General features: G+C 47.1%; 1 protein-coding gene across 40 annotated transcripts in view; it reads right to left on the bottom strand.

Annotated features, from left to right (window-relative positions):
• The window catches only part of LOC135321522 (uncharacterized), a 196,292-nt gene that overhangs the window by 167,081 nt on the left and 3,785 nt on the right, over window positions 1-25,426 (bottom strand). For 28 of the 40 annotated variants that reach the window (XM_064487056.1, XM_064487072.1, XM_064487079.1 and 25 more), the window contains 11 exons: window positions 23,901-23,987; window positions 23,393-23,553; window positions 23,056-23,102; window positions 20,380-20,508; window positions 19,903-20,036; window positions 19,441-19,493; window positions 17,494-17,658; window positions 17,074-17,186; window positions 15,124-15,667; window positions 7,650-7,809; window positions 3,874-4,594 (listed from right to left, as the gene is read on the bottom strand). In XM_064487056.1, coding sequence (XP_064343126.1) covers window positions 17,183-17,186; window positions 17,494-17,658; window positions 19,441-19,493; window positions 19,903-20,036; window positions 20,380-20,508; window positions 23,056-23,102; window positions 23,393-23,553; window positions 23,901-23,987 — 780 coding nt within the window. In that variant the 3' untranslated portion in view covers window positions 3,874-4,594; window positions 7,650-7,809; window positions 15,124-15,667; window positions 17,074-17,182. The other 12 variants (XM_064487089.1, XM_064487069.1, XM_064487067.1 and 9 more) reach the window with 12 other exon arrangements.

Genomic DNA, 25,426 nt, shown 5'->3' with positions numbered 1-25,426 from the left:
CTAGCCAGGCCCTGATGCAAAGTCAGTGCTCAAAACTGCTGAATAAAGGAATGAATAAAGGAACTGCTTCCACACCCCTCAGCAGGATATAAAGCAAAGAAACACAGTAGGATCAAAAGACCTGGATTTCAACTCCAATTTATTTGAACTCCTAAGCTGCAGAATACTTGATAAGAAAACTTGCTTTGGGGAGGAGGGTACAGTTCAGTGGTAGAGCACATGCTTAGCATGTATGAGGTCCTGGGTTGAATCCTCAGTACCTCATTTTAAAAAAATGAAACAAATAAATAAACCTATTTACCCCCCTCAAAAAATATTTTTTGAATTCCAAATTCAAGAAAAAAAAAAAAAACACCTTGCAATTGACACAACATTGTAAACATGAGTATACTTCAATTAAAAAAAAATCCTTGCCTTACAAGAATATATCTGGATTATGGAAGTTTACAAATGTAAAATGCCTAGGGTCCCACCTGCATAAGAAGAAGGAACTGTACAAATTTACTATCCCTCATTTATGAGCTATATTTCCTTTGGGGGGTTTATAACCTCTCAGAGCTAATTTTCTCAGATTAAAAAAAAGAAGGAAACATTACCGGATTCTCCATACTGCTGAAGAATCAGATAAACCTATGATAGCATCTGACCCACAGAGTTTACTCAATAAATGCTTGTTGAATGAATGAATAAACAAGCAAAGTGAATGCTGCTCCCTGCCACAGAGCATCATGATGGTACTGCCTGGAAATCCCAAGCCCACGTTTCACCCGACTCTACACTAACCATGGGTGACCTGGGCAGGCCTGTGTGCTCCTCTTAACCCCAGTTTAATCATGAATAGAAATGAGGGCAATAACACAAACCTCAAAGTGTTAGTGAGTCATTACTGAATTGTATCCCAACTTTGCAAGATGGAACCTTTAAAGAAACTTGGGCAAAAAGTCCGTAGGCCCTCTCCATATTATCTCTTACAACTACATGGGAATCTACATTATATCTCAAAATAAAAAGTCTAATTTATTAAAGAGGCTATTGAGGTTAAATGAGCTCACTGTCTCAAATAAGGAACACACAGTACAAATAGGTCAATGCCCAGCCCATGAGATACACTCAGTAAACATTCCCACTGAGCCCACTGGTCCCTCCAACTTCAGAGCACGATGATGTGTCCTCATGGCCAGAGGCCCCTGCACCTGAAACTAACAAAGCTAATGGTCCCCACTTTCAAGAGCCCCTGCCACCACCGTAGGTCTAATTTTGTACTTGTAATTTTTTTTTCTTTTTATTAAATAGAAAAACGTAATTGCATAGCCTTCAGGTCACCAAAAGCTGACTACAGAGATCATGATGGCAGCCCTTCTTCGTGAAACAATAAAATGAAAAGCCATTTCCACAAGATCTCTGTGTAAATCTACTAGGGAACTTCATCCTGGACTGAGAGGAAGAGGACTGGGGAGGAGGGGGCAATCTGCGGCACACAGACCCATGGGCCACCTGTCCCACGATGGACTTTAGACCCAACACTCACCCTCAAGGAACTTCAAAATAGACACAGACAGAGTGCTGTGGACAAGATTTTTTTTTTTTTTAAAGAAATCCCAGATTCTCTCGCAGGTTTTTTTTCTACCGAGAAACAAATGTCTTATGTGTATAATGTTTCACAAAAGACTTAAATTATTATCACCCCAACTTGACGCATTAAGAAACTGAGGGAGAGAGGTTCATCACATTGTGCAAGATTAGAGAGAGGCAAAAAAAAAAAAAAAGATTAGAGAGAGGCCACTTCGGACACTGTATTTAAACCCAAGCCCCTGTTCCAGTGCTCACACTAGAAAGTGGGATATACTGCCCCTTTCCTGCCCTCTCCCTGCAATAAATGTCTGAAGAGTCTTTTCTGTGCCACCTGGAATCACAATCACTTCAATTTTCCACAAAGAGCTATGTCACTCCTTGGAGGATGTGTCAAAATCTGTATGTTGAATGGGAGGAGAGATTTGTATATTCGGTTTCTCAAAGGAAACATGGCTTAAAAGAAACTGAAAAGCACTTTTCTAGTCTAAGTCTTCATTGTGCAGAGAAGGAAACGGAGGCTCAGAAGAGATGAGGAAAGGGTCTTATTAACAAATATTGCCTCAGCGCAGCACCAAGCCAGCCTTGGGCACTTCTGGGGGAGGATCTGGAAGGCCCAGGAGAATGAGTCTTAGAAAACGGAAAGAGAAGAAGCATACAAGGCCCCGTCTCTACACCACCATACCATGAAGTTCCACCAAATTACCCAGTATGGGTGCAGCCAACATTAAGGTGGGCTAAACAGGTTATGGAAACCTGGAAGTCTCAACCATAGTGGAAATTCCAACGTTTACTATGTTTTTTTTCCCAGTTCAAGCATCAGCTCAGTGGGCACTCTGTACCAGGCACTACATGAGGCCTGGAGTTCTCCCAAATACACAACTCTTATATCACGTGTGCAAACCACACACAGGCCCACCAGAAGGAAAATGCCCACAGATAAGGTGGAATTACTGAAACTGAAAGCAGCCAACCAGCATATATTACTAGCAAATACGGTGCTGCTAGAAATAGACTCATGGACATAGAAAGCAAACTGTGGTTAGCAGGCAGGAAAAGGGGGATTAACAGATACACATTAATAAATATAAAATAAATGACAAGGACCTACTATATAGCACAGGGAACTATATTCAATTTCTTGTAATGAGTTGTACTAAAAACAATCTAAAACATATGTAGATACATATGCATATGTTTATAACTGAATCTCTGCTGTACATCTGAAACTAACATTCTAAATTGACTACACTTCAATAAAAAATAATTTTAAAAAATAAGTAAAAATAAAAGAAACGCCATTTAGAAAAAATAAAAGAATACTCTGATCCCCTTAGCTGTAGGTGCTGGAGAATTCTGGTTACAAACACCAAGTCCACTGGATCACTCCAGCACTGGCTGTCACTCTTTCTGACCATCAGAGAGTCACTTGGCTTCAGTGAGTTTACTTTTCTCTTCTGTGAAAGGCTTCAGTTGCAACTAACGATGTATAGAATCTCATCATTCACAAACCCAACAATTAAAGAGGACTTCCCATGGGCCAGGCTCTGGAAATATGAAAATATAGGGTCCGAGATATATTCATGGGTAGAAGAAATTTATGCCATAAAGACATTAATTCTTCTTGCTTTGATAGACAGATTCAATACAATTCTGTTTAGATTTCCTACCAGATTTTTTATGGGTAACACGATAATTTATGGTCAGGAACAACCAAGAAACTTCTTTAGAACCAGCACAGGGAAGGGGTGGATAGGTCATTCATTTCCACTGGTCTTTCTGAAGTGATGAAAACGTTCTGGAATATTAAATGGTTGCACCACTGTGAATATGCTAAAGCTGCTGAATTGTAGCATTTAAGTGGGTGGACTTCATGGTGTGTGAACAATATCACAATAAAGATGTTAAATGAAAAAATATTTCTTGACAATTATTTTTCCCTCTATACTACTAGTCTGCCCCACAATTTAAGAAGAACAAAAAAACCAAAACAAACCAAATTTTGCCAGGAGCTCTTTAGGACTGCAAAGTCCCTGAGTCTCCAACGCCTCTGGTGGTGCTGTTCCTGTTAACACACCCTAGCTGGGCTGGGCTAGTTAGGGACTGTAACTATCTTTTTAAGATCGACGGCCACACGTTTCACCCTGGGAGAGGGAAGGATGGAGGATGTCACAGCCTCATGCCTTCAGCTCATTTTTAAATGAACCAAGCCTTGCTTTCAACACTGTAATCCCTCTCACTATAAAAACAGTGACATCATCAAGCACCGCCATCAAAACACGTGAAAGTGTTCAAGGTACTTACCTGGGGCAGAAACACTGAGGGAGGAGACGGAAGCTCGCTCAGCACTGACGCTCCCTTTTCCCGACTCCACCAGGAGAAGCTGGGGTTCACAGCCGGAGGCTCTCAGCCCGGGGAGCAGCGCCCACACCACTGAGCTGGTCCCCAGGGAGCGGGAAAGGGAGAGGAGGGCAGCCCCGGGGTCGCGGGGCAGGGAAAGCGGGGGGGGGGTGACGCGGACTGTAGCCCCGCTCGGAGGCCAGCCCCAGCCCCAGCCGCCCGCCCCCGTCCGGGTCCGCAGAACCCGCCCGCCCGGGACACAGCCCGCCTAGGGGCGGGGACGGGCCGGCGCCCGAGGAGAGGCAGCCCGGGAGGAGAGGACTCGCGGGCGGGAGAGGGGAAGGGGAAGCCAGCCGCGGACTGAGGGGAGCCCGGCTGGGGCGAGAGGCGGCAGGTGCACACTTGGCCCTGGACAGCTGTGGCCGGGGCGCCAGGGCAGGAGCCAAAGTCCTACCGGGCGAAAGAGCTGAGAAGCCTTTGGGGCCGATCCCCGGCTCGGAGTTGCAGCTTCCAACCCTCGGTCCAGCTGGCACAGACTGCGCATGCGCAGGAGGGCCAGCGATCCTCTCTGGGTTCTGCAAGAGAAGGTGGGGAAGCGAGGGACGGAGAAGATGGGAGGAGGAAGGGAGAAGGGGAAAAGTGGAGGGAGAGACATGGACAGGAGGAGCAGAGAGAAGGCAGGGATCTGGAGGGTGGAGGAGAGTAGCAGAGATGGAGAGAAATAGTTTTAACTCTGGGGGCATCCTGAAGGAGGCAGCAGTCCTGCCTCTGCACACTTCTCTAACCCTTCAAGGCCCGCAGCTCATATTTTACCTCCCTGGCCCAGCCCTCCACCCAAGGCCTCTGCAGGACCCCTACGGGGATCACACCCATTGCCCCCAAGCGGAGCTGGGTTTCCTTTTGCTCTGGGAACCAAGCACCCGCAGGTGTTGTCGCTCAGAACTACCTTGGAAAGAGTACGTATTCCCCTTTTACACGCTGGGACACAGGCAGGCAAGATCTCTGCCTTACCTCCACTGTCCCAGGTGTTGTGCTGGCGGGGAGCGGGAGGTACAAGGTCAGATCCCAAAAGGAGCATACTGCCTGAGTTTTGGTGCATAGTCCCCATCCTTCCTGGGTAAACCACTCCCCACCCTCGGGGAACCATCAAGGGCACACAGTATGTCCCTGGGTGTGGGATAGCTGCCCTCAATTCCAGTGCCCAGCTTGCTAGGAAGATAGGAGTGTTACTGAGTCCAAATTCATTCTCCTTAATGCAGGACAGGCCAGTAAGTTGGGAGACCAGGTGTTGGGGCATGAAATAGCAACTTTCTGTAGACCTAGATGGCAAACTAATGTCCTGGAAAACCATCTCCCCAAGTCAGAATTCAGGCTCCTTTCCTACGAGCTTGGTTTTTGCAATCTTCTTGATGTAGTAATTCTTTGTTGTTAGAATCCTTTGTTCTTGCAGCTATCTGCCTGGGTCAGATCCCTGTAAACCTCCAACAAAACAAACGTTATTTTCTATTATGTAACGTGTTATCTTTATATGAATGGAAAAGTGTTAAATATCCTTAAAGGTCAGAGCATTCAAAATAGGCTCTCCTGTATATTTTAGGCTCTAGGCAACATTGTTTTACAAGCAAGATGAAGCCTAGGAAACAGAGCACAGGGTTTAGTCAAAGGAACAGATCTAATATGGAGTCAGATTTGTTCTTTTCTATTACCAGGGCAGAAGACACTTGAGGATTTAAATCCCTTTAAGTTAAAAATAAGTAATACTTTAACTTTAAAGGAATTTACATACATAGGTCGGAATGTGCATAGCATATCTGGAAAACACACAAAGGATTGTAAACAGTGGCATCTCCAGGGAGGGCTGAAAGAAGAGAGGATGAGGGAAAACTTCTTTCACTTGTGTATTTTTGTGCTCTGTTTGAAATTTTTCAACCACATGCATGTATTTCTTTTTCAGTTAAAAAAAAATGTGTAATGGAGCAAAGGAGTAGCAAGCTCAGCAAATACAGCAGCCATGGAATCACTGAGCCATCACTTTGATTTCAGCCAGGAAGCATTTATTGACTCTCTCCTATGTGCCCAGTGCTGTTTTAAGACTTCTTTTATTTTTTTTCATAAAATAATAAAGTGCTATTCCTCACCCCTGCCCATGGCTGGTGGAAAACCAACTGAGTTTTTATTGAGTTGTTTTCCAAGAAGTAGAGATCAGTTATAAACAGAACACATCTTCAGGGCAAAACAGGCGGAGTGGTTTTCCAGCAGGCCAGATAGCTATGAAGGGTTTTCAACAGAGGCACACAGAGGCTGAGAAAGCCTCCAGGACCCTACAAAAAGCTGCCCAAACTGCCTTCTCCATGGCACTACTGAAATAGGAAAGAAAAAATCTGACTCCATATTAGATCTGTTCCTTTGACTTTAACCCTGTGCCCTGTTTCCTAGGCTTAGTCTTGTTGGTTCTGCACCTTTTGTAAAACAATGTTGCCTAGAGCCTGAAATATACAGGAGACCCTATTCTCAAGGCTCTGACTTTGAAGGATATTAACACTTTTCTATTCACATAAAGATAACAAGTTACAGAATAGAAAACAACATTTGTTTGTTGGAGGTTTACACGGATGTGACCCAGGTGAAGAGCTGCAAGAACAAAGGATTCTAACAACAAAGAATTCATACACCAAGTTTGCAACAACCAAGCATTCCCACTTCCCATTTTTAATATAAGAAGAGCCTGAAATCTGACTTGGGGTGATGGTTCACCAGGACATTATTCTACCATTTCTCAGCTGGCTTTCCAAATTAAAGTCGCTATTTCTTGCCCCCAAAACCTGGTCTCCTGATTTATTGGCCTGTAATGCACGAGCAGAACAAGCCTGGACTCGGAAACACAGACATTGAAAGTACCCATTTGGTATATTAAATGACCTGCTTCTACTCATCTTCCTGACGTTTTATTCTCTTGACCACTCCTGCTATGTTTATGAAAAACCTGTCATGTGGACACATTTCCACCTCTAGCCACTACCCTTCCAGGTAAGAACTGATGCCAAGAAGGCAATGGAAGTTGCTAGAAGGTATTACCTGGACAAAATAGAGCAGAAGTGGGTTCTGGCTGATGTTCAGGGGCAGGCTGGAACACCTGACAAGATGTTATAAGTACGGATAGACAGCTGGGCACCAAAGGAGAAGCTTCTAAACTTCCATGAGGGACTTGTTGGATAGGAAGGAAAAGTCCCAGACTATAGCTCGGACCCCACCACGAGCTTCCTGGGCGAGTCTGGGCAAGTAATTTAAAATCTCTAGGCCCGTGCTGTCCAACATGGGAGCCACCAGCAACATGCAGGATTATGAAGTTATTCTGTAGCCAGACAGAATTATAAAAAGACATTTTATTGCAAAGGCCCAGCAGGTATAATATTTAAAAACGTTATTGGTTATCTTGACCTAACGAGTAATTTTTGTATGTGTAGGTTTCTGTGGTTTGTAAGGCCTGTGACTAATGATTCCGTTACAGTGAAGTATTTTGAAATTATAAGTTACTGGACACAGTACCCTCATATCACAGTTGAAAAAAACTGATCCACATAAGCAAGGTGATCTGACTTATTAGTTATGAGCAGGGGCTCTGGGGCCAGCCTGCCTGAGTATAAATTCTCACTCTGCCTCCAGGGGGTTCTGTGTGAATCTTGGACAAATTATTGTTGTTTCTGTTGTCGTTGTTATTATTTGTGCCTCTTTTTCCTTACCTTTTAAGTAGCGAGGAATATGTAGACTCTATCTCCTACTGTGTTGGCAGGATTAAATGAGTAAACGTCTGTGCTGCCCACTTCCCTGGGTTTCAGCATTCTCCAGGCAATCAGTGCCAAACTCAGAGGCATTCTCCACTGTCTTCGTCAGTCTGGGATGCTGTAACAAATTACCGTGGGTCGGGTGGCTTAAACAACCAGCATATTCCTTATGGTTTGGAGGCTGAGACTTTCAAGGTCAATGTATCCTTGAGAGGATTGCCAGCTCGAAGATGGCTGTCTTCCCAATATCTTCATATCCCAGAGAGCAGAGAGAAGCAAGCACTCTGGGGGCTTGTATAAGAACACTAATCCCATTCATGAGGGCTCTACTCTCATGACCTCATTTTATCCTACTAATCACCTACCAAAGGCCCCACCTCCCAATACCATCACCCTGGGAGATGGGGTTTCGACATATGGATTTTGAGGGGATGCAAACATTCAGTCCACACATCGGCTAAGTCTCCCCAACATGCAGTCATCAAACCTGTAGCTAATTTCAAAGTAATATTTATGTCTCTCTGCCCATTTTAATTCCTACATCCACTATCACTGAAGCCCTGTTACATTTTATTCCTTATTTTTCTGGTAGAGATTTAATTGATTCCTCTAACTCCAATGCTCCCCTCGCTCCAGTCTGCTTAACAGCCCTGCCAGGTAGGTCTTCCTTAAAACACCTTCCCACTTCACCTGGTTGTTTTTTAGTTGTAAATGTCAGAATCCTCTCCACACCCCATCCTATACCTTTAATCCGTTACACTACGGCTCACTATGTTATTTTCCTCTTACCAATGTAAGAAATTTCCATAAGCTTAAGAGCTTAAACCAGCACAGATTTATCAGCTTATGGCTGTGGAGGTCAGAGATCCAACACAGTTCTCATTGGGCTAAATTCAAGGTAGCAGCAGGGTTCCTTCCTTCTAGAGGGTCTAGAAGAGAATGTTTCCTTGTTGTTGTTGTTTTTTTCCAGTTTCCAGAGGTCACCCACCTTCCTTAGCTTGTGCCCCACGACTTCCTCCATTTTCATGGTCAGCAGCCTTTCTGAACATTGCTCTATGGCTACACCTCCCTCTGATTTTAAACTCAGCTGGGAAATGTCCTCCATTTCAAGGACCCCTGTGATTACATTCGGCCCACCTGGACAATCCAGGCTACTCACCCTATTGTCTCATCTCAGGATCCCCTTGTCCCATCCCATTCAGGCATTATGAATGTGGCTGTGACACTCACCTTGTGTAACATTTCCTCTCATGAGCATTTTATGGTTCAAGGCACATATGAATGACTTTTTGTTTTTCTTCCTTAGCCTTTCTACATTCAGTATGTCTGGTGAGATTATATGAATCCTTTTTATTTGTCCCCCTGCACTAATCTTTAATAATGTATCATGGGTTTAAAATGCTAACTGATAGACAATTTAGAAGACAGAAATCCTCTAAGATTTTTGTCCTAAAATATCTGTCATGCATTTTGCCATGTACAGTAACATGTCACAGGTGGCTACCCTGTGGCCGGGGAGGGACATGATTCTGCCATCACACTCCCCTCATTCTCACCAATGTGCTGATCACCTAACCAAGGACCTATGCTCCCCGCTTCGCTCAATTCCTCCTCCTTTCCATTGACTACCCTGTTCCCATCGCTTCCTTCATTCAGCACATCAGGATTTCATGACCACATTCTTCTCTAAATGGAATGGGTATCTTGAATCTAATGTCTGACAACTGTTCTTACTGTATATGCACACACTGACCTGCACATAACCCCGTCCAGCTCTTTATTTTCCTAGAATCTCCCAGAGGAATCAGTTCCATGATGATGGTGATGATGATGATGATACTGACAATGATGACAGGGACCTCTCAAGGATTCTGATAAAGAGGGAATCAATAAAGGGAGGGAATCATTGCAAAATTGCCCCAGAGACAGGCTTAAAAGTAAATAACTGCTATAGTGTTTAATGAAATTGACTAATATTTAACTATTTTTAAAACTTTATATCACTGAATTTAAAATTTTAACGGGAATTCTCATTCACCAGTAACCAAGATTCAACTCTAGGACCAAAGTCTAAGGATTTCAATCTTCTAACATATTGTCCACTAGCCTTTTAAACACGTGATCCTTTTAAAAAGCTTAGTGCTGGGCTGAAAATAAGCAGGATTCATATAATCTCACCAGACACAGTGAATGTGGAAAGACTAAGGAAGAAAAACAAAAAGCCATTCATAACGTCTTGAACTTCACGTTGCTCACAGGAGAAAATGTTAGCCAAGGTGAGCGTCACATCAACATGACGCCTGAGTGGGATGGGGAAGCTGATCTTCCTCATCAGACATTTATCCTGATTTGTTAGATGCCAACACAGTTTCCTCATTGGATTTACTTCTAACAAGTATGGAAGAATTTACGTTCTACCAAAAGCAGTCTAAACATTTTCCCCTGCTGTCAGGTCTCTGGACTGAATGTCCCCACAAGAAGGACATGAATATGTTTCATAGGGAATTCTTCCTGAGAAGCAACAGGATTTTCGAGGGAAGAACTGCAGGCCCCCCCATGGAGGGCTGGAGGAGGGCTAGAGGGGGCACTGGAAAAACAGCAGGAGTGAGTTCAGATACTACCGCTCAGGTTGCCAAAGACAGCATTGCTATCTCTGAGGATATGACATTCTCCCAAAAGTTCCATGAGTGAAGGTACCTGTGAACACTAAGCAGGTTGTTAAGAAACAGCAGCACATAATTTGCGTCACAGCTCAATTACAGTATGTTTTGATATTTGGGAAATAATTAGCCCATTTTCCTTTGAAACTGCAGCAGTAGCAATAGAAATAAAAAAGGCTGAGCCGTCTTGGAGACAACAATCAATAAACAATTCTAAATCTGCAGGATTCCTTGACGATATGCAAGCAATGAGCTAGATGTGTGCTGCAGATACCTCTTACTGCAGGGCTCACTCCTGCAAAGCATAGAACTAGTTTTCTCAGCAGACAGAGGGAACCAAGTCAAGATTCCAAATCTTGAGAGATTTACCATATGGCAGGAAAGATCACACAAGTACATCCAGCCAAATATGAATAAATGTAATCAAATATTATCAAATGTGATTGGAGCACAGATGAAACAGAAATTCCTTTCACCTGGGATCTAGAGAGACTTCTTCAGAAAATGTGGCTTTGGAGATGGCCAAAGACATGGGTGGAAATTTGGCAGAACAGGATGTAAGGAATTTTAAAACTGATTCTAAAATTCATATAAAAATTCAAAGGATCCCAAATATCCAAAACAATTTTGAACAAGAAAAACAAAGTTGGAAGACTTGCACTATCTGATTTTCAGCCTTTTTTTTTTTTTTTTAAACTACAGTAATCAGAAAGTATGGTGTTGGTGTAAAACAGGAAAATAGAATAATGGAGCAGAATAGAATGTTCAGAACTAAACCAACACTTATATAGACAATTGATTCTCAAAAAGGATGCAGTGGAGAAAGGATCTTTTCAACAAGTAGTGCTGGAAGAATTAGATAGTGATATGCAAAAAAAAAAAAAAAATGAACTTTGATCCACACCTCACAAAATATACAAAAATTAAGTCACAATGGATCATAGATCTTAATAGGAAATCTAAAACTATAAAACAGCTAGGAGAAAAAGCATAGGCTTAAGCTTTATGACCTTGGGTTTGGCAAATATTTCTTTGCTATGACACCAAAAGTATAATCTATTTCAAAAAGAAACTGATAGAGTGAACTTTATCAAAATGAAGACTCTTCAAAGCTGTTCTAAACACTGCGAAGCAAATGAAAAGACAAGCCATAGACAGAAGCTATTTGCAGATCATATATCTGATAAAGGTCTCTCTTTGTATCTGATCCAGAATAAAGAGGTCTCAAAACTCAATAATAATGCAAACACCTGAATGAATGAATGAGGCCAGAAAACACACTTCAGTAAAGATATCCAGATGGATAATAAGCATATGAAAAGATGCTGATTAAAGATGCCATTAGTCATTAGAGAAATGCTTTTAAAAACCACAGTGAGATACTAGTACACATACATACAAGAATGAATACGATTAGAAAGACCGACCTTACAAAGTGCTGGTAAGGAAGTAGAGCAACCAGAGCTGATACACACCACAAGGAATTTACAATAGTACAACCATTTTGGAAAAGTCTTTAACAGTTTCTTTAAAAAAGGTAAATACCTATCTACCATATAACCCAGATATTCCTCATCTGGTGCTTTAGAAAAGAAAAGCATATGTCCATATAAAGACTTGTAACCAAATATTCACTGCAATTTTATTTATAATAGCTCAAGTTGTAAATAACCCATGCATCCATCAAGAAGTAAATGGAAAAACAAATGATGGTCTATCCAAACACTGCTCACAACAAACTCTTCAGTAAAAACTCAGCACTAAACAATACTCTGCTATAAGAAAAATAAGCTATTAATACAGCAACACAGATGACTCTCAAAATAATTACTCTGAATGAAAGAAGTCAGACAACATAGAGTAGATACTGCATTAATCCATTCATACAAGGATCTTGAAAATGCAGACCAATATGTTGTGATGGAAAGCAGATCAATGGTTTCCAGGGGAAGAGATGGGGAGGGAGGGAGGGACAACAAATGGCAGGAGAGAAGCTTTGTGGGTGATGGGTATGTTCACTCTCTTGAATGTGGTCATGGTTTCTTGGGGATATACTTATGTGAAAACGTATTAGCTGTACACTTTATACGTGTGAAAATTACTTTGCCAAGTATACCTCAAAGCTGTTTTAAGAAAAAAGGCACTTCAGTCCTGATCCACCTCAGCGCCTGATTGGAGCGACATGATCAGTCCCTCACCCTGTTTGCCTAACAGGAAGGTAGAAAACCTCTCACGGAAAATAACATATGGATTTTTCATTTGCAATGTCTGCCATGTAATAAAGAATTTCAAGACATGCAACATGTCAAGACTATATAACGGATAATATGAGAATAAGAAACATTAGACAAAGGATGCAAACCCCCAGGTGATGTAGGCATCAGAGTTACCAATAAAGGCTATAAAATACTTTTAATATATTCAAGAAAATAAGGAAATTATGGGAGAATAGACAACAGGGTAAAGACTTTCACCAGAGAAATATACTGGAATGTATTTTTAAGAGAAATCAAACAGATACTCTAGAACTGAAGCTTTCAGCTCTGGAAACAGGTAAACAGAGCTAATTAGGATCCCTTTTAAGTAAAACTTTCAGTAATGCCGGGTAAAATACAACAACAAATGTAACACAGAGCTAACTATGGAAAGAGAAGTTCCCAGGTGACAATACAAAGAGGACACTTAAAGCCCAGAGTGGTAATCTTGTGAGCTGATGCCACCACACCCTGGAGGGAAGGGGTTTTAATCTGCACATAAATAGAGATACAATGTCCATTTAGGAAAAAGGGTCCATACCAGATGTAGAAGACTCTTCCTTTATATCTATATAGTCAGAGACAGAGATGTAAAGTGGCAGCAGAGGTCACAGTGACACAGGGCCCTGGGCCAAGGAGTGTGAACACCTCTGCAAGCTGGGAAAGGTAGGAAGACGAATCCCTCCCTAGAGCCTCGGTGTGGAACGTAGCCTTGGCCACACGTTGGTTTTAGCCCACTGACAATGACTTTGCACTTCTGCACAATAGAACAGTGAGATGATGAATGTGTATTGCTTTAAGCCACTGAGTCTGTGGTCTTTTGTTACAACAGCAAAAGGAAAGAAACTCAGGAACCAACATGAACATGAACCCCAAGCTGCCTGCTGTGCTGGCAAGAAGTTCTTTGTCTCTGAACCTGGGGTAGTCTCCTGTCTTCTGGCAGCATCCACAAACTACCTCATGCTAACTTGACAGCTTGCAGAGGGTTAAATCTTAACCCTGCACAGTTCTTGATATTTAGTTAATAAAAATGATGGTGTCATCATGGGTATTTTTCCATCTTTTAAATACCCTTCAGTCTTCTAATAAAGCTACCTCTAATTGAGAGACAGTGTAAATTGTTTTCAAACTTCATAATAAATAACTGTGGTTTTATTTGGTTACTTAAATTATGAGTAATAATATTCACATTAGTAAAAGTTATTAAAATCAACATTGTTTAATGAAAATATCATTTCTTTTTGCATGAACATGTATTAACTACAATAAATGTTCCATGCTTTGTTCTACGATTTACTGTTAGAGCCTTAAAGAATAATATTTTCCTCAAAAGATATTATGGCAAAGGGATTTCTTTTGGTGGAACAGTTCCTACATCAAATCTGGTGCATGGCTCAGGCCACTGGGAACCTAGAGATGATAGATATTAGGAGGCATTATAAACACAAAATGATTTTTAAAGGAATTAAACAACTGGATGTGTGAAAACAAAGAATCTGAGAATATTCTAGTGAAATAAATGTATTTTTCAGCTTAAGCAAGACACTGGGTGAATAAATCTAAAATGAAAAAACCACCCAGAGATCAGCAGTGAGTCATGCATGCAGTGTGACTGATCAAAACCAAGTTGTTTCCAAACCAGTGTGCAGGCTTGATGCCTTCATGAATCAAGTCTGTGTGGCACCAGGCCATCTCGAATACATGTTGATGAGGTATTTATAAGCCCTTCACCATCCCAGCACAAAGCCCACACATGAGCCACAAGACCATCACCTACACATCTGCAAAACACACAGCATGGTGAATAGCACTTTTCTTGTTCAGTAGCCGGTGGCAGGGCACTGTGAGCAGACAGAGATACAGGGACACAGAGAAACAGAGGCACTTCCCCTCACTCAGCTGATAACCTTCCGTGCATTCCTGGGGACAGGATTGTCATAAAATGCACCATGGGTTGATCCTCCTCCTAGGAAAGGAACGGTAGGTCTGTCCTCAGGTTGGAGCAAGGGTGGCCGGAGGATCTCAGAAGAGCTGTTTCAGCACAACCAATAGAAATGTCTGCCACCGTGACCACGAGAGACAGGTCTCCTGCCATCCCGGTAGGCACTTGGGCTCCTGACAAAAGCTGGGCTCAGTAAAGGCTTGAGTAGAAGGCACAGACCTGAGGGATGCCCCAGCAAGAGACAGGAGGTAGGGCCTGGTTTATACTGCTCTGGGTGTATCCCAGCCTCATCCGAATACGAAATCAGAAATTTGCAAAACAGCAGAGCTGGGATGGATCATCTACTCCAGACTCCTCACCTTACAGTTTAAAGGGTGGCAGCCCTGGGAGGCAAAGCAACGTGCTAAAGGCAGAGCGTGGAAGTGGCAGCGCCAGATGAAAAGCACCATGGCAACCCCCGTTCAAGGCCGCTGACACTGAGGACGGGGCCAAGGTTTCCAACGAGGAGAATGAGACAGTGTAAATACTTTGTTCCCCCCAAAACCCCAAATGTTTACTAAGGCACAAAAACTCACCTTAACTAGCTCTCTTCTGAGGGGGCTCTCTTCTGTCTCCGTCTTTCTGTCTGTCTCCATTTCTCTCTCTCAGACACAAACACATACAATTTTGTGAAAGGGGACTTCCTGCCATACAAAGACAGACTTCACATCTTCAGAGAAATACTTGACAAAGCACATTTCCAATTCAAGTCTTTGTGTGAGGTCTGGGCAACTGGCTTATTTTCTAGAACAATAGGTGGTTCCAAAATCAGGAGATCATCTTCCCCAAAGGAAGAGTTCTGGTCCGTGTTGATGAAGCTGGGGGTGTCACATTTCATGAGCCCGTTCGGCTCCTCCTCTGGCCACCTGCTGCATCTGATGGCTTCCTGGAGCCGAACATCACTGTCAAGGGCTATGGTTGGGATACCAGCTTTGGCCTTGTCCAAGCGGTCCACTTCATTGACGTAGCAGTGAAAGAGGTACCTAGATTCGTCATTGTGCTGCCAGAGAACCCCTTGGGCACCAGCGGTCTTCCAAAGTCCGACACAAAGCTGTTCAGTCTGAATCTCTTCTCGGGAGACTCCGCATTGCAATAAAGAAAACCAAAATAAAAGATCGCTCACACTCTAGCTCGGTGACCTGAAGACTTATAGTTTTTGATATCTGCTGAGAGCAAATCCCTGCACAGAGCATGCTGACAAGCACTGGAAGTGAGAGACATCACTTTCGAACACATACAATTACACCCAAGGCAAAAGTCTCGTGAGGGCCCTTGGACCATCCTGAAAAGACATCGCTCCCTGAGAATCCTCAATACTGGTGCATCGCACACCAGTGTTTCTCAGTGGGACACTCAGATCATCTTCATCAGAATTAGTTAAAGTGCTTCTTAAAATGCAGAATTCTGGGGTGCACACCCTCAGAGTCTCCAGAAGTAGGGACCGGCAGTCTGTATTTTCATAGCCACCAAGATCACTAAACATGCTCAGGTTTAGCACCGCGGTCTACATCGGGTCACCTGAGCATCGACAATGCTGTCTCATGGGGTGGGGGGTGCCATATGTGTCAGTGTGCTGTCCTACCCACGTGTCTCCCCTGATTCTGAGAACTGACAGTGCAGTCCCATTGGGCAAGAAATACCACCATTTCACAATGCATACGCAGGGCGCCTGACTGACAGATACAATCAGTGCTAGGAAAGGGGACAAAACTCAGGTTCCTCATCGCTTGTTTCACTTACTGTGGGACAAATGATCAATTCAAGGGTAATAAATCAGTGTATGAGTGAATAACATGACTCTCGTTTGTCCCACGAGTGCCTGGAAGAGCGAGCCTGGGCACACTGAGAATCATAACAGCCCATCTACTTAATTGTCATCCTCCCCAGATTTATGTAAAGGTTACTTCCACCCAGGCAGTGACCCCTGAAGGGCAAGAATCATGTCTGAACACACTCTCAAATCCAGAACAGAACCTGACAACAATTAGGCTCTGGGGTCTGTGTTTAGCGAGTGTGGAATCTCAGTGATGCCAGCTCTTAGACCTTGCCTTCCCATCCCACCCCTCACGATATGGCCCTTATGACCAGCTCTCCCGGGGCTGGGGCCACGGAACCCATTTACAGGACTGGAAGAATCTGATCATGTAAACCATCCCCCAGATTATCATCAAGAGTCACCTGCATTTCAGGGATCAGTAATCCCAGAAGCTTTGCAGTTCAGGCAGGTGAGGGATTTTTATATCAGCTCTGTCTTCTACTGTGACTGCCTGGGTGACATCAGACAAGGAATTCTCAAAAGCCTGAGCTTTTCCTTTCAGGAATAATCTAAATAACAAATCTCGTTGACCACTCAACAAGTGTGATGTGAAGATCAATGATTTACACAGGAGTACAACATTCACTAGGTCATGGATTTAGAATCAGAGAAAAATCATTTGAGAAAGATTGACAGAATGTAGCTTTAATGCAAATTTAAGTATTCTTACCTTTCAGTAAATCATCTTCTTCCCCAACTTATCACTTCACCCAAGTTTAAAAGATGTTTGAGAACAGGGATGAGTGTGCCAGCAATCTGGGACCCAATAACCTAAAATGTCACCTAGGAAAAAGAGGGGAGTAACACATTTGTAAAAAGCATGGTGAGGATGGCGGGGCCATCCCCCAACTCCAGACTAAGAAGCTCTAAGCAATAGATTTCCTGCCTGCCTGGGGCATCAGCTGATGTGAAAACCCACCCAGAAACCTCACTGTCCAGCAGCTCCTCCGTAACACAGGCTACACTTTCTCAGAATTAAGAATTGGGGCCAGTAACCACTTTGCTGAAGAATAAAGACAAAGAAGAAGAAGAGAGTTCTGCCCCTCCCCAGGGGAGAGCCCAGACCTTGGGCTGCATGCACTGAGCCTACCTCCCAGGAGAAGGATAAACTGGAGAAGGGCGTCCTGCGAAACTGGGACAGCAAATGTTGAGATGGGAACAAATTGACCGGCTGGCCAGGGACAGCCCCCTCCGTCGCTGCCTTGGCGGCTGCCTCCGCCCCCTCAGCACATCCTGCCCACTTCCGGTGGTTAAGCTGTCAGGGAAACAGTGCTTTGCGACCTGGGGCAACAGAGGCTGCCCCCAGGCCAAGCTGCGGGGGAAATGGGATCTAAACCACCAGCTCCCAAGCGGCAAGCTCCATACCCCCGCCAACAACCCGCCGCCCCCGCAGCCTACAGCACCCCCGGGGCAATATGTCCTGGAGAAGGGTGACCCGGGAATGAGGGGCAGCAGAGGCCACCCCCACGTCAGGCCTCCAGAGAGATGGGAGCTTATCCTCCAGCCCGCCAGGGGCAGACCCCCCTCCTCTCCAACCCCTGATGTCACCGCGCCCACCTCCCAGGAGCAACCTGACCGGGTGTGGGGTTTCAGGCTAATCTTGGGCGGGAGAGGCCGTCCCCAGGCCAGGTCAGGGGAGAGGAGAAGAAGTGGCCCCATTAGGCGGGGCAGCCGGCCGTCGCAGCGGCCTCTGCCCCTCGACAGCATCGCGCCCGCCTCCCAGGAGCAAGCTGACCTGGAGACGGGCATCCGGCTTCTTGGGCAGCAGAGTACGCCCCCAGGTTTGGCCGTGGGGAAGAGGAGAGCAAATTGACAGGCTCCGCGCTGCAGGTCCTCTACCCCTGCCGTCGCCTCCCCCACACTTTAAAGGCACTTCCCAGGGCGCCCCTCCCCCAGCAGGCTAAATGGGACAGGTGTGTCTGGTGATCTGAGGCAGGAGAGGCCACTCCCACACCAGGCCATCGGGGAGACGGGAGCCAATCCACCAGCTCCCCAAGGCAGCCCCCTACCCCCACAGCAGCCACCGCTCCTGTCCCCTGACCTCACGGTGGCCGCCTCTAGGGAGCAGGCTGACCTGGAGATGGACGTCCGGCGAACTAGGGACAACAGGGACCGCCCCCAGGGCAAAAAATGGGGAGAAATGGGAGCAAATGGACCGGCTCCATGGGAAAACCTGCCGCTGCTGCCACCACCCCCAACGTAACACGCCCGCCTCCTGGGGCCAGGCTGACTAGGATACACGTGTCTCTTAACCCAGGGCAAGAGACACCTCCCCCAGGACAAGCCGCGGGGAAGATGGGAGCAAATGTGCCCGCTCCCCCGCTGCAGGCCCCCGACCCCCGCCACCCGTGCACCCTGACTACCCTGCCTCCCGCCCCCAGCAGGCAAAGTGGGAAAGGGTTGTCCCGGGACCTGGCGCAGCAGAGGCCGCCTGCAGGCCACGCGGCACAGACATGGGAGCTAATCCTCAAGCTCCCCCGGGGCAGCCTCCCTATCCCCGCAGCCACCACCTTCCCAGCCCCCTGACTGCACCGCACCCATCTCCCAGGAGCAAGCTCACCTGGAGTCGGACCTCAGGCAAATCTCTGGCGGCAGAGGTCGCCCCCAGGCCAGGCCGCGGGGGAGAGAAGAAATGGAGCAGCTCCCTGGAACGGACCCCAACCCCCAGCCGCCGCCGCCGCCGCCGCCGCCTCCCAGGACCAAGCTCACCTGGAGACCGGCGTCCCGCCTCTACAGCAGCAGAAGCCGCCCCTGGCTCCGCCGCGGGGGAGAGCGGAGCGAATTGACCGGCTTCCGTGCGGCAGCCCCCCTATCCCCGTGGGCCCTGCACCTTAACGACACCGCCTCCACTCCCCACTCAGCTTGCTGAGTGGGACAGGTGTGTGCAGCGACCTGGGGCAGCAGAGGCCGCTCCCAGGCCCGGCAGCCGGGAGAAGGCAGCTATTCCAACAGTTCGCCAGGGGCAGCCACGCTCCGCCCCCTTGCCGCTGCCACCGCCCTCTGACCTAACCGCCCCACCACCCAGGAGCAAGCTTACCTGGAGTCCAACATCTGGCGAATCTCCGGCGGCCAACGCCCCCCCAGGCCAGGCTGCAGGGAAGAGAAGAAATCGACCGGCTTGCCCGGGCAGCCTCCCACCCACCGCCGCCGCCGCCGCCGCCGCCGCCGCCCCCTCCGCCACCCCAGACCATTGCACTAATCTCCCGGGGTCAGGCTGACTGCGAGGATGTGCACTTGCCTTCTGACCCTGGCCACGTGCCTGAGCACCTTCCTGCACCCCTACACTCCCTGTACCTCTGCACCCCTGCCACTCTCTGCCCTTCCGCACTTCCTGCACCCCCGCATCCCCTGAACTGCCTGCACCCTCCACAGCCCCTGCACCCCTGCCACCACTTACACCTTTGCACTGCGTACACTCCTGCACCCCTGCTTGTCCCACACACCACCTCTTGGGCCTGTGGCAGAGTCTCTGCTGTTAGACCAATGCACAGGAACTCACATCTTTGCCAGTATATGATGCATCAGTGGACGTCTGGGGTTGGCTGCAGGAAGGTACATGTTCCCGGTCACTAGCCTGGGCCACTAGGGTGATCTCTGTGAGGTCACCCAGGACGGGCTCAGAGATGCTGTTCTCTGGGAAGAGAGGAGTTGAAACCGGTCTTGAGGGCAGAGCTGTGCTCACCAGGTCGTCCACGCTTCATGTTTTACACAGGGTTTCGGAGAAGTGAAATTGATCCGGCCAAGAAAGACCGGCCTGCTGTGCGCCCACCTCAGTCCTGGGCTCTGAGGCAGACCGACTGGCTCCCACCATCAGGACACAGTTTGGGCACCTGAATGGTCCCTTGGAGGCATCCTATCACTTCTCAGGAAGAAGTCTGGCTGCTTCCACCCTATGGCCCTCCCTCCCACTGTGCTGGCCTCAGGAAGGTTCCTTATTTGGGGAAGAAGGCAGCCCACCCCCTACCCCACCCCTCACCTTTCTCTAACCCAGGCTGGTGCTTTCTCTGCCCTTCAGAGTCTGGAAAGCCATTTCTCTTCAGGTATGTCCCTTCTGAGATGGACTTGCTTCCACTCAATTCTAGGCGAGGATGCACCATGGAATGCACTGGGTAAGAGAACCAAAATAAATAGTTTCTTCTGTGAGGTTTTCTGTTTATCTACTGGGGCTGGGCTGTGTGTAGTTTGCTACAGCTATTCGTGCGAGAGGCTAAAGCCACCCGTGTGTCCTTGTTTTCATCTCCCCGCTGTCTTTGGGTTTTCCCTAGACACTCCTGAGACATTTACTTCTTTTAATTTTATTCCTGTTATTACACAGGGGCCCTACTGACATGGAGGTAAGGTGTTGGGGGAGCGGGACAGAGCAGGGCATCTGTAGTCCTGTGATTAGTTCTCATTGAGCCTGTGCCCTGAGCTGTGACCTCCACAAGTGTGTCTCTTTCCCCCACCCCAATTTGGGTGACACAGAAGGTATTTCCCTTCCCCCAGGTAGGTTAGGCTCTGGTAAAATAATTTCTCATAAAAAAAAAAAAAAAAACACAACCCCGCACAATGGAAGAGAATGTTCTGGGTGTATTTCAATAGAGCTATTTTTTCCTTTCCTGGCAGGAACCATGAGGAGTTTTCCTATGATCTTCACTCTGAGAACAGGATACGGTCCTGGAGGTAAAATGCATGAAAAAGAGCAGGGGGCCCCTCTGACTGGCCCCCTGGAGTTGTCACACTCGGACTTCCCCACGCTGAGCCTCCAGCTGGCCTCAGGGACCTGTTAAATCTGCCTGCCCCCGGGGTTCTTACAAAAGCGGGTTCTGCCCTGGGAGCTGTGACTCTCCAAGCCTGCCCGGCTGCCTCTCTGTGTTGGGAGCAGCTTTCCCCCTCAGTTTTCTTGTGGATCTAAGAGCAGTGGGTTTGCAGCTCCCTCAGCTCTGGTGTTGTTTTCAGGACAGAAGGAGCAACTTCTGAGCTCCACACGAGCTGGACCAGAGGCTGGAAGCCTCCCCTCCTCTGCCTCCATGCAGACAATCAGTGGCTGTGGTTCTGGCCGAGTTTCTGAAGATGTGGATTTAAACACACACATCCCAGCCCCCACAGGAGCACACAGTCCCATAAATCCCTACAACTTCCACTGGTAACTACGGAACTGATGAGGACACGGGTTTCGGGGCTGCAGAGGCCTGACTGCATGTCTTTCTCCGTGGCCTATTAATGTGGTTGTTATGGGCCTTGTCTGAAGTGGCTTGCTTACCGCACCTGGTACATGGGAAATATAAAATAAGTACTAGAACCTCCACTTTTTCTCCCTCTTGGGCCTTCCAACCTATAAAGTAATACGTGAACTCAGACGGCCTAGTCACCACAATGAGGTCCGACCAGCCCGGTTCTCCTGAGTGATGGACACTGACTTGCGCATTAACTTGGAACAGTAGGGGAACCGCCTTCCTCTAACTGGGCCTCTCCCCACACCAGGCACGCCCTCAGCTGAGAAGGGGCCAACTCCCCCATTGAGGTGTGTGCTGGTGGCTTCAGTGTGACCTGGCCCTGCCGGGACATGAACCTGCAGTGAGGTGGAGTGTCAGGAGGAGGGGGGGTCCCTGCTGGGGCAGCAGGGGGCCCGGTAGCACCCTGCGCAGCCTGGTGCCTGGGGCTCCCCAACATCTCCTACGGCCCCCGGGTCGGCTCTGGTCTGGGCCACTCCATGCACCCTCCCAGTATCTTTTCATTAAGTCCCTTGTTTGCTTTTATCAGCCAGAGGTGGCTTCTGTTGCTTGTTCAGTGAAACAGTGCATCAGGAAAGCAGACTATTTCTAAGATCAGTAAAATACGAACTTTGGTCAGCTCGCCGGGCAGACCGTGCAGCACAAATTCCCGCACAGGGCTGTGCAAATGCCTTACGTGAAGGGTCCTCATCATCTGTCTTCAGAGATACAGAAGCTCGTGGTTCAGGTAAAACCTCAGGGAGGGATTGAGGAATCCAAAGCTGGTTGGTTTCAAAGACTAACCGGTCAGACCAGACCCCTGAGCTGTGGTCAGAAGCCTGGCTCAATGTCACGCAGACTCAGCATCCTAAGTGTCCGGTGGGGCCGGTGCTGTTTCCTTTACAGGCTCTCGTTGGGGAGTCACTGTAGCCCCTTACACTCAGCAGGGAATCCAGCCCTCTTAGCCCCCACCCTGAGTGTTCCATGACACAAATCTCGGGAGTGTTTAATTTTCATCTTTGTTTAGGAGGATGAAGGTGGGGCAAGAGGAGAGATAAATTCACACTTAGTGACACCAAGTCACAGCCAGTACCTCCTCCTCGGAGAGCTATGTGCTCCCACAGTGGTGGCTGGGGGGCTGGGCAGAGCCCCTCCTCTGGTCACAGAGGGACTCACTCCTCTGACTGCAACTGATGGGTCGGACAACCAATCCAGAGGGGACAGAGCATCTTTCCCGGGAATTTGGAACTGATACACAGAAATTAATTTCACTCATCTGGGGATTGGGAGGAGGGTGGGAATCAAATGAAACCAGAGCAGGAGAGAAAGTTACAAGTGAATGAGAGAGAGACAGAGAGACTGAACTTGTGAGAGTAAATAGTGTGAAGGAAGGATTACAATCAGGGCACAGAGGAATTCCAGCTCCTGGCAGTCTAGTGTGTCCCAGCCCATCAACAAACCTGCGGGGTGGTTAACATCATTCCAGTTTTGCAGATTAGGAAACAGGCTGAAAGAGACGGGGGTTGGCTTTGGGTGCACAGTTAATTTAATTGCCACTGGACCCCTCACTTCCCACTGCCTGAAGGCACCATGATCCTCACAGGGACCCTGCAGTGCTGACAGCCTAGCACCCTGATCAAAGGGACCCTGCGGGAGTGGGAACCTCTCTGAGTTTGGAGAGTTCCCTGCACCGAGATTCCATGCATCAGCCGGCTCCCGCTCACCCCAGGTTAACGTCTCCCCAGCTGTGTAGTCCCCCGAACCGCTTCCCTCCCTGCCAGGCACCCCCGTTCTTACCACCGAGTGTACTGCAGGAATTCAGGCACAGGGATGCCCAAAGAAACACGAGCCCACCGGCTGTACAAACAGCAGACTCCCAGCCCCACCTGGGCTCCATGGGGATAGTAGGTGTCCTCACCTTTCATGTACCTAAGGCAATCTGTTTCTTCAGCTGGAGGCTATAGAGAAAAATAAAAGGTCCAAAACATTGTTCAGTGAGGAATTCCTCCAAGGACCTGACTTCAGAGTCTACAAACAGTTGTGCTGGCCGCTCTTACCCCCGGACTTTGGGTGAGGTGGATTATTGATCAGCACAATCGCCGGTGGCCCAGCTCCTGGGCTTGGCTGCCCAGAGGGGGCTGGGGGAATGGGTAAGGCCAGGGCACTCAGGAAGAGCACAGAGGACCTGACATCTCGCCTCCGCAGTTGTAAACCCTTCCCCAAATCTCAAGGCATCGGACAGAGTGCAGCCACCACAATTATGAGATGTTCCCATCTCTTCACTCACTCCTGTTGGTTCACTTACGTGCTGAGCATCCACTGGGTCACAGGACATGACACACAGGATGGCCGATGGGACAGGCTTGGTACTTCCCCCTGGATCCTGTTCAATCTGATGGAAGAATGATCACTCATAAACGGTTTCTCAAAAGGATACATAGACAAGAGACAAACTGCAGAGTGAATCAAATTTTAAAATATAAATGAAGATCCCCCAGTCTCCCCGCCTAAGGTTAACAGCATAAAGAAAATAGATCTTGCCTTTGATCACCAAGGAAGTGGTCACCCTCTCTCAGGAAGAAAGGAGAGTTAAACTTTGAGCAGGACACAGAAGTGCTCCATCGAATTGGACCAGGACCTCTGCATTCATTCAGCAAATCTGTATAAGCTCCTACTACTTATGGGAATCTAGTAACTATACCCACTCCCAAGGCTCTTGGGCTTTATTAGTCAACAAAATAGACACGACTCCCCATCACTGGGGGCTCAGAGTTTTAGCAGAGAAAACAGGCAACATGATGGGGGTAGCAAGAGCTTGGGGAAAAATAAGAGTGATATGAGCAAACTCAGGTGATGGCGGTGGGGTGGGAGGCAGGCAGGAGGGAATAAGGCAATCCTGGCAGATCTCAAGGAGTAATGAACTTGAAGCAGAATAGATCCGGAGGAAGAAGGAAGAGCCGGAGCCAGAGGCCCCCAGAGTGATGGGGAGAGTGTGGGCGGAGAGCAGAGCAGGCCGTGTCCTCGAAGACTTTGGGACGACTTTGGCTCCTAATGGAATGGTGACCCTTTTAGTGAGTTTTGATGGGATGGGTGATGTCCAATTTATGCTTTTGTTTTGGGTTTTCTTGGGAGGAGGTTAATTTATTTATTTTAGTGAAGGTGCTGTAGTTTGAACCCAGGATCTCATGCATGCTAAGCATGCACTGTATCACTGAGCTACACCCACCCCCTCAATGTATGCTTTTATAGGCTCCCTCTGACTCTGTGTGGATGAGATTGTAGAAAAGCAAAGATGGAAGAAGTAGGCTAATTGGTGTCCAACAAGGGGTTGAAGGTGGCTCCTAGGAGGGTGGGGAACAGGGAGTACGTGGTTAATGAATTCAGAGTAGCCAGAATTTTCTAACAAGCTGGATTTGCTGTCTGTGTGTGTGTAAGAGAAAGAGAGAGGGAGAACATGGTTCCAACATCTGTACCTGGAAAATGGGATGGATGTCCTCTCCATCCACAGGGGATGGGACAAGATGGGGCTGAGCAGGTGGAAAGGGGCTGGAATCAGCTCAGTTCTTCAATGTCATGATTAAGGAGTCTATTAGATATTGCCACAGAAATGCCTAATAGGTAGAGGAGTCTGGGGTTTTTTTTCTTTCTTTTTAACATTAAAAAATATAATTTAAATGTATTAATTTTATTATGTGAGTGGATTTGGAATTTCATTTCATGCCAAGGTATATGTTATAATAGCCAAATGGAAAATATATCAGAAAAGGGGAGAAATGAGGGCTTTCACATAAACTGACTGTCCATAACGTAGGTAAAATTTCAATGAAACAG

Source organism: Camelus dromedarius, chromosome 6 (assembly GCF_036321535.1).
Source record: "Camelus dromedarius isolate mCamDro1 chromosome 6, mCamDro1.pat, whole genome shotgun sequence".
Lineage (NCBI taxonomy): Eukaryota > Metazoa > Chordata > Mammalia > Artiodactyla > Camelidae > Camelus > Camelus dromedarius.
Note: the sequence above shows the minus strand (reverse complement) of the source record. Positions and strands in the feature narration are given on the sequence as shown.